The 16,545-nt window shown below is 40.4% G+C and overlaps 1 protein-coding gene across 1 annotated transcript in view; it reads left to right on the forward strand.

The window, feature by feature from the left end:
• Positions 1–16,035, forward strand: part of LOC130913537 (proprotein convertase subtilisin/kexin type 5-like) — a 305,474-nt gene extending 289,439 nt beyond the window's left edge. The window contains exons 32-37 of the mRNA XM_057832213.1: positions 4,457–4,687; positions 4,756–4,936; positions 6,828–7,045; positions 12,257–12,360; positions 12,437–12,647; positions 15,391–16,035. Coding sequence (XP_057688196.1) covers positions 4,457–4,687; positions 4,756–4,936; positions 6,828–7,045; positions 12,257–12,360; positions 12,437–12,647; positions 15,391–15,833 — 1,388 coding nt within the window. The 3' untranslated portion in view covers positions 15,834–16,035. The remainder of the gene's footprint in view (positions 1–4,456; positions 4,688–4,755; positions 4,937–6,827; positions 7,046–12,256; positions 12,361–12,436; positions 12,648–15,390) is intronic.
• Positions 16,036–16,545: the final 510 nt, after the last annotated feature.

Consider the following 16,545-nt stretch of genomic DNA (forward strand, 5'->3'; position numbering starts at 1 on the left):
AAAACTTGTATCTGTTTTTTAATATAATTATATTAGAATTCGCATTTTAGAGCGAATAAGAAATGAGCCATCTGTGTGCAGCAATGCGAGACGGACGTTTTTTTTTTTTTTTTTTTTTCTTGTTTCAGCTGCACAAGAAAAATGAAAATAAAACAAAATTAAATGTGTAGCAACAGCATTTAATCTCTGTACCAGGCTAAAGATGCGTAGCTATTATTTCAACCGACTGCCACACGCATCATCAGACTTTTCAGACGTTCTCCACTGCCACACTAGTCCTGAATGTCGCCTGATCACTGGCTTGCCAATGGGAAAAAATGTGAACACCCCTTACTGGTTGCTCGTTTTTAATGCTTCCCTTGTGGACCTTACGCCCGCCAGGTTTTCCCCGAGGTCCTAGCGCCTTTCCTCTCACATAACAAAACTTTTTTTTTTTGTTTAATAATTGAAGATTAGTCTGCGAGCCAGATGCAGCCGTCAAAAAAGCCATATCTGGCTCGCGAGCCATAGGTTTCCGACCCCTGCAGTATAGAGTTATTAAAAATATAGGTTAGCGTAATATTTGGACAGCCTTAACCTTCTTAATCAATGGATACTCTCCCAAGCTACAAAGCTACCAAGTTTCAAGACGTTCAGTTCTCTAATAACCGAATAGTAGGACTTCAAAGTTGGTGTCCACATGAACAAGAAGAACAAAAACAACAAAAACTACTTCTCTAGTGACGACTTGGCAGATTGCACTCACCTTGTAAAAATCTAGTGGAGAAGTGGTTCTCAATAGTATGCAAAATATTTAAAAATTACATATTCAAAAGTTTTTTTTCACCAATGCAGTGCATTTATCAAAAACACTTAAATTGTTTTCAAAATAAACTAAAAAAGATTCACATACAATCTTCTGGAACATTTTTTTTTTTCAAATTTTTATCAAAAACGTCAATTTGTAATACCATTTAACTCAATTCTTGAGTACATGAGGATTACTTAAATCTAAGTGCAGAGTTAAAGTGCCTGTGACACAATAAAAAAATCTTAAATAGCATTATTCTGTTAATTAAAATCATATTTTGAGACAGTTTGACTAAATACAACAATTTGGCAAAGCGCAGATCATTTGAAATGAGGCTTTTAATCTGCTGTGTAGCCCCGCCTACTATTATAGCGTTCCAGCGCCTCCATCTGGGTGATGATGTCAGCAGAGTAACAATTTCAGATGATTTAGAATTCAGCCCACTGAGGGGGAAGATTCAGAATAAGGAAAATGTGACAGAGAGCAGAAAAATGTCATCATTGTTTTAATCTCTCTTCTCTAATATTTTTACAGGATATTCTTTTTATCTAAGTATTTTTCACCAATTGCTAAATAAATTGTATGGTCATTAAAAAATAACAGTCTTGTGCTAAATGGAATATGAAATATTAAAAATGCATTTATTTAGTACAACAGGGCTAAATTGCTGCATGAAGGTCAAAACTGCCGACTTCTTAAACCTCCCGAACGGTATTTGATGCCAAAGGAGTTAGTAGGGCTTTTGTCATTTCCCTGCCCCAGCTTCGGCGATGGAGGAAAGAGCGTAAACAAAACAGGAGGGGTGACAGCTTGGTTACATGCTAACCAGAACCGAGTGGGTTTTCCAAGTCTTTTCCTCGCCTTTGAAATCGAAAAATCGCACAAAACTACCCCGACTGATGTCACACACGGCGGCAGGGTTGATTATTTTCACCGATCAGCCAGCCCCCAGCGGCGAGCAAGTTTTGGCTTGTCGTTCTGCTGCGGCCCTGGCAGGCAGGCAGTACTCTTCGCCAGAGACGCAGAGGGGAATGAACGCCAAAAATGGCGCAATCTCAGTGGACAAACCGCCCGACGTCAGAGCGCGTGGCTGCCCGAACCCAAGCCGAGTATAGGCACGGGAAGAGGACCAAGTGGGGTCGAAGTTTCGACGCAATCGAGAACCGGAGACGAGAGCGGGGGGCACCTCGGGGCTGCCCGAGCACAGGCGCTCATTGGCCGGCGATCATGGTGTGTGACAAGCCGCCGGTCGTTGGCCGAGTGGCCTTCTCGGTAGACAGGGAGCATTGTCACCCCTAAAATGCAAGCCACCTCCTTATTAAAACGTTTGCCATGATCCCAGTATTTGACATAACATAAAACAGGTAGCTTACTCACTTAGTCATCCGTCGAATGGTCTCTTGACTGTCGGACTTCGCGGTGAACAGGATCTTTTGGAAATCTAAAAAGCCTCACGCCACTCTCCCTGGTGTAGCAACAAAAGCCTGCAGCACATTAGGCTGGCTTGACTCAAAAAATAAACGAATTCATCCGCAAAATCAGCTGAATCAGCAGTCCTTCTGCGTACGATAGTCATAGCTGTATTGTGAAGATGATCAGTCCGCTGACGTTACATTCGCCTTCTTCAATCCGAGACCGTGGCCGGAAGTCTATCATTTTCGTAGCGCGGGATTCAAAAAACTGAATAAATATATCGATCGCTTTCACACACTTCCAAGCAGTCCATTTAATTCAGGAGAATAAAATACTGCGTGTAATATGAAATAAACATGCTTTTTTGTGTCACAGGCACTGTAATGCTCAAAATGTTGCTCATAGAAATGACTAAAACCTCTACATACTTTTTCAGAACATTTTGGTCCACTACACTACGGTAACAGACAGTATTTTAACTACTGTAATAGATGTCCAATGCATTTGAACTGTGAGGACTGGCAGTTACATGCTCTGTTTCCGTGCAATTGACGGCGATAGGTGTCCATTTTATTTTGACTGCGCGTGGCAGCGCTCAATCACTGCCAGCCTCTTCCAGTCAAAATGGATCAAATGTGTAGTACCGTCAATGGTAGGCAGTAAGTTAATGTTGGAAAAATTCTTTGAGGTGGTACTTGCTGAAATTTTGAAATCTTTGAGAACCACGACAAGGAAGTACAGTTGTGGTCAAAAGTTTACATACACTTGTGAAGAACATAATGTCATGGCTCTCTTGAGTTTCCAGTTATTTCTACAACTCTGATTTTTCTCCGATAGAGTGATTGGAACAGATACTTCTTTGTCACAAAAAACATTCATGAAGTTTGGTTCTTTTATGACTTTATTATGGGTTAACAGAAAAAGTGATCAAATCTGCTGGGTCAAAAATATACATACAGCAACACGAATTAGCAATTTCTTGTGAGTGATTATTGTCTTGAACAATCATTGAACAAGTCAGGAAAGTCACTTGGAGCACTTTCAAAGCAGCTGCAGGTCCCAAGAGCAACAGTGCAAACAATTGTTTGTAAGTATAAAATGCATGGCACTGTTTTGTCACTGCCACGATCAGGAAGAAAACGCAAGCTATCACCTGCTGCTGAGAGAAAATTGGTCAGGGGGGTGAAGATTCAACCGAGAATCACCAAAAAGCAGATCTGCCAAGAATTAGAAGCTGCTGGAACACAGGTGTCAGTGTCCACAGTCAAGCGTGTTTTGCATCTCCATGGACTGAGAGGCTGCCGTGCAAGAAGGAAGCCCTTGCTCCAAAAGCGGCACCTTAAGGCTCGACTGAAGTTTGCTGCTGATCACATGGACAAAGATAAGACTTTATGGAGGAAAGTTCTGTGGTCAGACGAAACAAAAATCGAGCTGTTTGGCCACAATGCCCAGCAATATGTTTGGAGAAGAAAAGGTAAGGCCTTTAACCCCAAGTACACCATGCCTACCGTCAAGCACGGTGGTGGTAGTATTATGCTGTGGGGCTGTTTGGCTGCCAATGGAACTGGTGCTTTACAGAGAGTAAATGGGATAATGAAGAAGGAGGATTACCTTCAAATTCTTCAAGATAACCTAACGTCATCAGCCCGAAGATTGGATCTTGGGCGCAGTTGGCTGTTCCAACAGGACAATGACCCCAAACACACATCAAAAGTGGTAATGGAATGGCTAAATCAGGCTAGAATTAAGGTTTTCGAATGGCCTTCCCAAAATCCTGACTTAAACCCCCATTGAGAACTTGTGGACAATGCAGAAAGCCATCAAATTTAACTGAACTGCACCAATTCTGTCAAGAGGAGTGTTCAAAGATTCAACCAGAAGCTTGCCAGAAGCTTGTGGATGGCTACCAAAAGCGCCTAATTGAAGTGAAAATGGCCAAGGGACATGTTACCAAATATTAGCGCTGCTGTATGTATATTTTTGACCCAGCAGATTTGATCACTTTTTCTGTTCACCCATAATAAAGTCATAAAAGAACCAAACTTCATGAATGTTTTTTGTGACAAAGAAGTATCTGTTCCAATCACTCTATCAGAGAAAAATCAGAGTTGTAGAAATAACTGGAAACTCAAGAGAGCCATGACATTATGTTCTTCACAAGTGTATGTAAACTTTTGACCACAACTGTATGTGTTTGGTGTAGTATAGTAAGAGACAATGTGGATGTTGAGTGAGTTTTTCTTGGGCATGCAGACTGCGACCTCTCTTGTCTGACATGTTCGGGCAACGAGCCATCGTCGTGCCTCACCTGCGAGCCGGAGCACCGTCTTGATGCCCGAGGCCACTGTGTGTGGTACAGCCAATGTTCTCCGCACTCCTACATGGACACCGACGGACAGTGCCGGGCGTGCCACACCTCCTGCCGTCGCTGCTCAGAGGGTCCTGACCGCTGCCTCAGTTGTGATCCGCCGCGCTTCCTCCTCAGTGAGTCCATCAAACGCCCTCCAACTTACAAAAGTTTCTTGCTGTTGACTTTGTATATTTTTTGTCAGATTCCACATGTGTGATGCAGTGTCCCACCGGTTACTACAGCGATGAAAAGGAAGAGCGCACCTGTGAGCGATGCCACCCTAGCTGTGCCTCATGCACCGGGCGCCACAGCGTGCAGTGCATCGCCTGTCGACCAGGTTTCTTCAGGCAGGGCAGAAGCTGTGTAGAAAGCTGCCCTGAGAGGTAAGCACTACATTCATTTTCATGTATGATCTGAAGGAATTTGGCCTCCCGGCCAAACCACCGAACCAGTAGGCGTCCCGCTGGCGCAGCCCCAGCAAATCGGCCGGAAAGGCCAAACCCCGCGCGTCCACTCCGGTGTTAACCCTTAGTACTGCAGAAGTTGTCATGTTCCCAAAAAGCCATGGAAGACTTACTTGAAATGTTAATGACCGACCAAAACATAACAGAGAAGGACAGACGCAAAAAGTTGAAGCAGTTTCAGAAGCAGTACCCTGACATCTACAGTCAACGGTTCCCCTCCACAGAAAAAGCCAGGAAGGCTGACAACAAACCAAAGATTAAAGCTCCGCTGCTCATCAGGAAGACAAAAACTTTCAGCATTAGAAGCTTGTACTGACTCCATTTTGAACAGTTTAAAGAAGGCTCACCGAACACAGGTTGACAATTTATCCATCAACAGTTATCAAAAAGATAGGCAAAACAGACGACGGAGAGGCAATGCTGGATCCAGCGTCAGCAAAACAACGGATACATCGAAATGTCCCCGAGAAGCGACAGTTTTTAGCTAAATGTTTGGTCTTTTGAAAGCTGTGGTGGAGTGGGCCAGGCGAAAGGCGTACCTGGGTGTTGCTTTGGGATAATCCTTCTGTGGCAGGTTTGGGCGGTCAAGTTAGTGTGTCATCTTTCGTGGCTGGGATGTGGTTGCCACGGCAACCGAGGCATGTGTTGACGTCTAAGGCGCCGCGGTATCAACTTGTTGCCTTGGTAGGGCGGGGGTGTCCTGACCCCATCGAAGAGTTCGTCAGGGCGAAGAATTGAACCCACACCCTCTGGGTTGGGGGACAACTACTCCACGCCACCCCCTAATTTGTGGTCGGTTACTTGGGGCGAGTTTATGGGATTGCTTTTGATGATGTGCAGACACTAACTGATACATGCTAATCGTTTATGTGGATTCTAATTGCTGTATCAGCAGTTAGCTATAAATGCAAATTTGAATTGCTGTTATTGAAGATGAAACGGATTTAATTTCATTTTAATTTTGGTTTCATTCTGCAAGTATGCAAGTCATGAGCAGCTGAACGTCTGACATCGTCATTTCGGATAGCTCACTGTCTAGCTAGTACTTAGCTCCAACGTCTTGGAGAGGACAGTACAATGAAGTATGATACATGTTTTTGGATGGTTATTTTGAGATGTGGGGAGTATCTAGGGGTAGTGAGAGGGTTAATTCCGGCTTGAGCGGAAATTCGGATTATGTCGCCAACGTAGGAACGGAACTCGTTCGTAACCCGGGGATTCCCTGTATCTTGAAAACGATAGCAGCACAAACATAATACAAGTGTAGCACAAACGATTGCCAACTTCACGGGTGTGTCAAAGCTGCCCATTAGGCTGGACCACTTTCCCAACTGTACATTACATTTTGTCCTTTTTTAATTTTTTTTTTTTTTTTTAATTATATAAACCCAAATTGGACAATAAGCATTCATCAGATGATAAAGACGCGTCACACAAACATCAGTGACCCTCTGATGAAGGCGGAAGTGTTCGCCGAAACATGTCAGGTAAATAAACCACCTACTATTGCCTGGGATAAAAGAAAAGTTTTCACGAATGGACAATAAGCAGTTTTGACTCCACACAGAATAAAAAATAAAAAAAAACAGGGATAACAGTTAACGTCTCTCTAGTGGGCTAGTTAACTTTCCCCGACGCCCACGAGAGTGCCAGAGGAACCCTGGGTTGGGGGGACCTAACAACTGTAAAACTTGACTTCCTTCATTTTTGCCAGAGTAATTAAGGATTTGGCTGAATGTAAAGGTTACGCGATTGAGAATTACTAATGACTTACTAGCACAGGCACCTCAAGTCACCTCTTCTTTTTCAGTCATTTTGGGAACAGCAGCAGCATGGCTTGTCAGCGCTGTGATCCCGCTTGCAGTCGATGCCGCGGGCCTGCTGACACCGACTGCCTGAACTGTCGGAGCGGCTACGTCCACATGAAACAGCAAGGCCGCTGCCTGAAGAATTGCCCAGCAGGTTACTATCACCACAGCTGGACCCACACCTGCCTCAAGTGCCACTCCACTTGCAAGACCTGCACAGGTTTGTGATCTGCTGTCACGAGGATAAGTCATTTAACTATTTTCGACCCTGGGTGCAAATTGTGCAGCCATTTAGTTTTTCATTTGGGCCCATATACTGTTTTATTCTCCCCCTTTGACATCAGAGAGTAGGTGGGTCAAATAGCTATTGCCATATTAAAGGAAAAAACTAGTATGAAATGACCTTCATGTGAAATATGCTTGCCCAAATAATCCAAATATGCAAATCGCAAATTTCGTAGAACTATAACTGAGAAAAACAATGTGAAACACACAAAAATGACACCCTCACGCATAGAGTACATAAATGGTGATGCACTCCAAACAGGTCAAAAGCATAGGTGGAGTTTCGACTTTTGGGGCAGAGGGGGCACAACATGTTGATGACCCCGAAACGCAGTGTCAGCAATAAAATTAACTTACAAGAATATTTGTAATAAAGGTCGATCACGTCATTTTCAAAGTATCGGAATCGGTAAAAAAATATCGGACATGCCTTTTTAAAATATATGTATATTTTTTTAATTAAATCGTTTTCTAATTGTATTTAACGTTACAGACAAATGTCTTACACTCATCCAGAGGCTTTAGTTTTGGCTTAAAGTAGGGCTATCAAATTTATCGCGTTAACGGCTGTAATTAATTTTTTAAAAATGAATCACGTTAAAATATTTAATGCATTTAACGCATGCGCTGCACAACCCATTCACGCATTGTCGCGTACAATCCATAATGGCGCCGTGTTACCTATATATAGAGCTAAAAGGCAGTGTAAAATGAGTAGAGTGAATTTTGACAGTCTTTGGAGCCTTATTTTATTGGAAATTCTCAACAATTAGAAATATCGTGGGGAGCAATATGGGGAAGAGAGATAGTATTTAATCTTTTTCTTAACACCCTATTTTATTTCCCAACGCAGTGAAGATATATCAATTGGTGCCACTACGCACAGTCATGGTTGCACTTCCCATCATGCATTTGGGCAGAACAGTTAAATGGCTACAGTATCATTTACTGATAGCTCAACAAATACACTAGATGGCAATTTTTAGTCACAATATACAAAGTCACATTTATCCTTTAAGAATTACAAGTCTTTCTATCCGTGGATCCCTCTCACAGAAATAATGTTAATAATGTAAATGCCATCTTGAGGATTTATTGTCATAATAAACAAATACAGTACTTATGTACTGTATGTTGAATGTATTTCGTCCGAGTTTTATTCATTTTTTTTCTTAATGCATTGCCAAAATGTATATGATCGGGAAAAATTATCGGGGATGATTGGAATTCAAACGGGAGCAAAAAAAAAAAAAAGCAATCGGATCGGGAAATATCGGGATCGGCAGATACTCAAACTAAAACGATCGGGATTGGATGTGGAGCAAAAAAACATGATCGGAACTACCCTAATTTGTAATAAGTTAACAATGACCATATTTTTGTTTCCCATCATTCTTAAGGGGAATTCTAAATCAGGCTGCTTAGGCAATACTTTTCGTCAAGATCGTCATCCATTGAATATGGCACGCCTGACGGTGTCGTGCCAATGTAGTTACCCCAGTCAAAAATTGTATCCCCTGGGCAGAGCCATATGGAGGTAGATTTGTGTCTTTATTATTCAATCAAAAAAAGTTGCTTCAATGAAAAAAAAGTTGCTTCAGTCAAAATATATATTTTCAAAAAGGTCACTTCAATCAAAAAAAAAAAAAGTGAATGCAAAAATAAATCTGAAACTCAAAAAAATGCATGTGAAAGCTATTTTTCTTTGAATTTTTTTTTTTTTTTTTTTTTGAAGTCAAGTTTTTTTATTGAAGCAACTTTTTTGATTTAAGTAATGTTGATTTGTGTTTGGCCACATTTTGGCTAGGACATTTATGTCTTTATTATTCAATCAAAAAATAAGTTGCTTGAAAATACATATTTTTCAAAAAGAAAAATCACTTCAATCAAAAAAAAAAAAAAGAAAAATTTCAACCATGGAAAAAGTTTTTGAATGCGAAAAAATATTTGAGACTGAAAAATTTGGATTTGAACACTTAATTTTTCATCGAAAACGTTTTCTTTGATTGAAGCAATCCTTTTTGTGTTTGGGCCATATAATGGGTAGGACAGTTGTGTCTAAATCGTTTAATCCCAAAAAAAGTTGCTTCAATTGAAAAAAATATATTTTCAATCAAAGAAAAAAAATCATTTGAAAAATAAAATTGCCCTCCCCTAATTTTTTTTTTTTTGGGGGGGGGGGGGGGGGGGGGTTATATGCAAAGCAAATGACCATCTAAGTTGCTAGTCGCCTGATCTGTTTGGAAAATAATTTTGACCCATTATAAAAAATATATATATATTTTTTGTTCATTTCATTCATTTTTGTTGCAGTTTTATTGCTTTACAACTTTTATATATGGGTAAGTCAATTACATGCGATGACACTTTTCAGCCACCGGGGGGCCTGCCCCCCCCCTTAAAATCCGCTTATGGTCAAAAGTGCGTAAGAAAATAGGCGCACACTCTTTATAGTTTCTGTAGCTGTGCAATATGTCTCTGTCTTTCGCCATTCTCCATGTGGGACTCAGCCGAAGCCTGCTTCGCTTCCCTGGAGCCATTAGAGTTTCTTTCTAATCGACACACCATATTACAGTGGGAAGCCAATGCGTAGGTTGGACAATCTGAAATACTGGTCTCATCTGCCATTTTGTCTCCATTTTTTTTTTTTTCCCTTAAGTCGCATAAACAGTACCGTGGACACCTTCATGTCAGGGAGTTCTGCCAAGAAATTCTAGCCACTTCCACCCCTGGATATGGCAGTGCCTTATTGGCGCTTTACACTTGCACTTGTTCCAAAAAACTGATGTTTGCACTATTTTGATTTCAACACTAAATATAGTGGTGCAATATAGGCATTTTCCATAACTTCAGTTGAAGTTGGTCTCTTATTTTTCAAAGAATGTTTATTTGAAGTTGTTACATTTATCATTATTAAAGCATCCAGTAGGCATCACAATACAGGTAGTCCCTGGGTTACGACACACTCGACTTGCGCGATTTCAACTTTACGATGCTGGAGTCTCGTCGCCATTTTGTCTCCAGACCAGAGGTTGCGCTAGACTTTTTCGTTGTCTGTCATTTTGACTGACAGGGTCATAAAAATCCGGTCATAATCTATTTTTACCCGTCACTTAAATTTTTAAAATGATAATAATGACATATTCAATAGTATTTAGTTTTCATTCATTTTTAATTAATATTCTGTCTGAACAAGCTTAACAGAGAATCCACACCGTGCCATCACACATCAAGCAGATGAATATGTAACTTTTTCTCCGCAATGACAAAAACAGCTGTGGCCCCAGTAGGTAGGCTACATATGGAACAATGAAATTAACAGTTCACCTGCTGTGGCCTGAACGCAGTCTCACACCTTCCTCCTGGTGCATATGGACTTGTATTGCGTGCCCGCTTGTGCAGTCCCTCTTTTTTCACCTCTTTTATCAACACCATTGTCGTTTTGGGGCTTTTTGAAGAAACTTCGGACACTCAGTTAGTTGCCTTGACATTTTTCCGAGTAAGGCCAACGACGTCATGCATCAAGAGAAAATAGCTAATTGATATGCTCACTCGCCACCCTGTGGTCTGGGGTGTGAATTGCAACCTGTCAAAATGACAGATGGACTTCAGTTTTTTCCGTCACCGTTTTAAAAAACCGGTCAACGACGGAAAATATTCGGTTAGGCGACCCCTGCTCCAGACGTTTTTTTTTTTAAGTCGCATAAACACAACCTTATTGTACCTCACAGTATCTTACTTTTTACTTTACTTTAGTAATATGACGTGTTCTGTCCTCACTCAACGTGACCTTCAGCTTGACAGACAGCAAACAAGGCAATTGTGCTTTTTGAAGCTTTTTACTTCCTTCACTTTTGACAATTTGTGAAACTGTAACGCACATATGCACAATTATGTTCAAAACGACACACATTTTAACAATAAAACACTTGACACAAAGCAATCGTTGTTTAAACTACCATCTAGTCTAATTAAGTCTAGGCAAGTCTGGAGCCTGGAGGACACCGGTGAATAAGCGTGTGTGTGGGGCAGTGAGCAACATGTCACATGAGTGACATGACTATGATGCATGCTAACTACACATATGAAAAGAAAATGTCACACATTGTGAACCTATGATGGAAAACAATTTTCATGTCGTTCTCATCTCATCAGACAAAAACTGGCATCCGTCTCGTAATGTTTTGGTCTCCCAAAACACGTTTTTAGCTCGACATCGTCACGAAAAAATTGTTCGTTGAAGAAATATTTTAGTTATCGTCATCGTTGACGAAAACAACATTGTCTGCGACAGAAGAAATTGTGTCTTAAAGTCCCAAGATGGAGGTTATACCTTGACCATTTCACACAGGGAGGTCAAAAAATTCATTCAAAGTTTCATGAGGAGGTCAGAAAATCATTTCATCTTTACTAGGGCTGTCAAAATTATTGCGTTAACGTTAAATTTTTTTTAAAAATTAATTTTGTTAAAATATTTGACACATTTTACGCACATGCCCCGCTCAAACAGATTAAAATGACAGCAAAGTGTCATTTCCACTTGTTACTTGTGTTTTCTGGTGTTTTGCCGCCCTCTGATGGCGCTTGGGTGCGACTGATTTTATGGGTTTCAGCACCATAATCATTATTGACATCAACAATGGCAAGCTACTAGTTTATTTTTTGATTGAAAATTTTACAAACTTTATTAAAACGAAAACATAAAGAGGGGTTTTATTATAAAATTTTTATAACTTGTACTAACATTTATCTTTTAAGAACTACAAGTCTTTCTATCCATGGATCGCTTTAACAGAATGTTAATAATGTTAATGCCATCTTGTTGATTTATTGTTATAATAAACAAATCCAGTACTTATGTACAGTATGTTGAATGTATATATCTGTCTTGTGTCTTATATTTCCATTCCAACAATAATTTACAGAAAAATATGGCATATTTTATAGATGATTTGAATTGCGATTCATTACGATTAATTAATTTTTAAGCTGTGATTACCGTAACTCGATTAAAAATTTTATTGTTTGATAGCCCTATTCTTTACATTTATTATTTTTTGGGGTAGGTCATAAATCAATGACATGTACAGTGTGTCTGTATTCATCAAAGATAAACATATGTGATTGTATTTGTGTGCATGTCCAGGTGCTGGTGGTACTTCCTGCCAATCATGTTACTATGGCTACCGGCTGATTGGCTCCAGCATCTGTGAATCGCAGTGTCAGATTGGCTTCTATTTAACCTCTCAGGTCTTCATCTTCTTTATATAACTTGATCTGTGTCATTATCCGAGCTCCAAATTTTTCTTCTACCTCCCGATTGTAGGAGCAGTCGACCGACGGCAACGTGCTTGACTGCCTGCCGTGCGACCACTCCTGCCTGGGTTGTCGCGGAGCAGGCGCTTGGAACTGCACCGACTGTCCCGCCTCACAGATCCTGAGCGACGATGGGCGCTGCCTGAGCTGCTGCCACGAACGGACGCTGCCCGCCGACCGACCCATAGGCTGGCAGTGCTGTGACTGCGATGCCGCCCTGGGTATGTCAAATTGATGCTTTATTAAGAACACCCCAAAACAAGCGTACAGTAGTATGTAAAAGTATCCGATCCTTTTGGATTTTCACATTTCTGCATAAAATCATCATCAAATGTGATCTGAGCTTTGTCAAAATCACACAGATGTAAAAACAGTGTCTGCATTAACTCAAACCACCCAAACATTTATAGGTTTTCGTTTTTTATTGAGGGTAGCATGCAAACAATGACAGAAGGGGGAAAATAAGTAAGTGAACTGTCTGCTTAAGGAGACTTAAGAGCAATTGAAACCAATTTTTACCAAACAATTTAAGTCAGGTGTGTGCGCAATCACTGATGGTTTAAAGCTGCCCTGCCCACTATAAAATACACACCTGGTAAGCATTGCCTGATGTGCATCATGGCTTGGTCAAAAGAGTTGAAGTCTGAAGACCTGTGATCAAGGATTGTTGATTTGTATAAACCATCTGTAAAAGTCTGAATGTTCATCAATTGACAGTCATAGAAGTTGTCTACAAATGGAGAGTTTGGCACAGTTGCTTCTCTCCCAAGGAGTAGCCGTCTACCAAAGATGACACCAAGAGTTTAGCGCAGAATACTCAGAGTAGGGTTGTTCCGATCATGTTTTTTGCTCCCGATCCGATCCCAATCGTTTTAGTTTGAGTATCTGCCGATCCCGATATTTCCCGATCCGATTGCTTTTTTTTGGCTCCCGATTCAATTCCAATCATTCCCGATAATTTTTCCCGATCATATACATTTTGGCAGTGCATTAAGAAAAAAATGAATAAAACTTGGACGAATATATTCATTCAACATACAGTACATAAGTACTGTATTTGTTTATTATGAAATGAAATCCTCAAGATGGCATTTACATTATTAACATTCTTTCTGTGAGAGGGATCCACGGATAGAAAGACTTGTAATTCTTAAAGGATATGTGACTTTGTATATTGTGACTAAATATTGCCATCTAGTGGATTTTTATGAGCTTTCAGTAAATGATACTGCAGCCATTTAACTTCTGCCCAAATGCATGATGGGAAGTGCAACCATGACTGTGCGTAATGGTACCAATTGATATATCTTCTCAGCATTGGGAAATAAAATAGGATTTTAAGAAAAAGATCAACTACTACCTTTCTACCCCACATTGCTTCCCACGATATTTCTAATCTTTGAGAGAGGTATTGTAAGGCTTTAGGCAATTATAAATAGACTTCAAAGGCTGTCAAAATTCTCTACTCATTTTACATTGCCTATTAGCTCTATGTATACATAATACGGTGCCATTATAGCTTGAACGCGACAATGCGTGAGGGGGTAGTGCAGCGCATGCGTTAACTGCGTTAAATATTTTAATGTTATTTCCGTCGTTAACGCGATAAATTTGACAGCCCTACTTTAAGCCAAAACTAAAGACTCTGGATGAGTGTAAGACATTTTGTCTGTAACGTTGAATACAATTAGAAAACGATTTAATTTAAAAAAAAAAAAAAATATATATATATATATATATACTGTATATATTAAAAAAGGCATGTCTGATATTTTTTTGCCGATTCAGATACTTTGAAAATGACATGATCGGACCCGATCGGGACATCTTTAACTCTTTAACTCAGAGAGGTAAAAAAGAACCCTAGAGTATCTGGTAAAGACTTACAGAAATCACTGGCACAGTCCAACATCTCTGTGCACAACTCAACTATATGTAAAACAATGGCTAAGAATGCTGTTCATGTGAGGACTCCATGGAGGAAGCCACTGCTGTCTTAAAAAAATAAAAAATATTTTGTGGATTGATGAAACCAAAGTTGAATTGTTTGGGAGTAACACACAACGTCATGTGTGGAGGAAAAATGGAACAGTTTACCAACATCAACACGTCATCCCCACCATAAAACATAGTGGAGGGTGGGTCATGATTTGGGGCTATTTTGCTGCCTCAGGGCCTGGACAACTTGCAATCATTAAAGGAAGAATGAATTCAGAAGTTTATCAGGATGTTTTGCAGGAAAACCTGAGGCCTTCCGTCAGACAGTTGAAGCTAAAAAGAGGATAGATGCTGCAACAAGACAATGATCCAAAACGCAGAAGTAAATCAACTTCAGAATGGTTTCAGAAGAACAAAATACACGTTTTGGAGTGGCCAAGTCCAAGTCCAGACTTGAACCCCATTGAGATACTGTGGCATGACCTAAAGACAGTGATTCATGCCAGACATCCCAGCCATCTGACTGAACTACAGCAGTTTTGTAGAGAAGAATGTGCCAACATTAGTCCTGATCAATGTGTCAGATTGATCTGCATCTACAGGAAGTGTTTGATGGACGTTATTGCTGCCAAAGGTGGGTGGGGGGCACGAAATATTAAATGTGATGCTTCACTTACTTATTTTTACCCTTCTGTCATTGTTTGCATACTATCCTCATTAAAATATGAAAATGTTTGGGTTGCTTTAGTTAAAGCAGACAGTTTTTTCATCTGTGTGATTTTAACAAAGATCGGATCACATTTGATGGTGATTTTATGCAGAAATGTGAGAAATTCCAAAAGGTTCAGATACTTTCTCTGTATGCATTGTTGCAGATCTTCTCAGTTGCTTGGCAAAGGGAAAAAAAAAATCGGTCTGTTCAGTATCGGCAGCAGAAAAATGTTATCGATGAAACACTAATAAAAAATGGTGGACAGGTAATTTTGCAAATAATGAATCATAGGAATGTTTTCTTTGTATTTTTAGATGAGTGCGTCCTGGCTGTCAACTTTCTGGAGAGAGACGCGGCCGACTTGGACAGGGAAGACGGCGGTGGGGCCAAACTGGTGACCACCTTTTGTGTCCTTCTGATTCTGGCGGTCGGGGCCGGTGTCTTTGTCTTCTTCCACGTTCGCTCCACCAAGTTGCTCGGCACGGCTGCAGCTCAAAAGCCCCAAACCAAAAGTGGCGGCTATGAGAAGCTCGATGACCATGAAGCAGATGCGACGGGGCGGGCTGATGTGTCCTCTTTTGGAGAGTACAGCGACAGAATTGTCGCTGCAGAGGACGGTGATGACGACGACGAAGATGACATTGTGTACATGGGTAAAGACGGCACCGTGTACAGGAAGTTTAAATATGGATTTTTGGGCGACCAGGATGAGGACATTGAGCTGGAGTATGATGATGAGAGCTACACTTACGAGTGAGCGCTCACCATCATGCATGAATATACAGAAGGGCATATCACATATGCCCTTTTATGTGGAAAAAAATACCAACATTGTAAAAATGTTATTCAATGAAAACAACCCATTTTACATAATGAAATTATATCATGTAGTTCAAATGTTTAAGGAAATTTGTAATTTTGTGTGGAGAATACAGTGAAGATTTGTGTAAATAAAATTCGCTATAATTTAGTACTCTAAATGTTGTTATTACTGTGCACACAATAATGGAACTAGCTAGGGGTGGCCAACCCTGGTCCTCGAGAGCCACAGTCCAGCTTGTTTTCCATGTCTCCCTCCTTTAACACACCTGAATCAAATTATTAGCTCATCAGCAAGCTCTGCAGTTGCCTGATAACAATCCTGATAATTTGATTCAGGTGTGTTAAAGGGGGGAGACATGGAAAACAAGCTGGATTGCGGCTCTCGAGGACCAGGGTTGGCCACCCCTGAACTAGACATTCATTAAATATAATAGTAAAACAATATTTGAGTGAAAAAACGTGTGTAAAATGTTCACATAAGTCTTGAAGCAGAAAATTTGGCCATATGTATGGAGAGTGAAAAATAGTCAATATGTGTAATTTTCTGTAACAATAAAACGAAACAACAAAACTATATTTTTTTCTCTTGAAATCATATAGGACATTGGTCTCAAACCTGCGGCCCAGGGGCCAGTTGCAGTTCTCCA

Source organism: Corythoichthys intestinalis, chromosome 3 (genome assembly GCF_030265065.1).
Source record: "Corythoichthys intestinalis isolate RoL2023-P3 chromosome 3, ASM3026506v1, whole genome shotgun sequence".
Lineage (NCBI taxonomy): Eukaryota > Metazoa > Chordata > Actinopteri > Syngnathiformes > Syngnathidae > Corythoichthys > Corythoichthys intestinalis.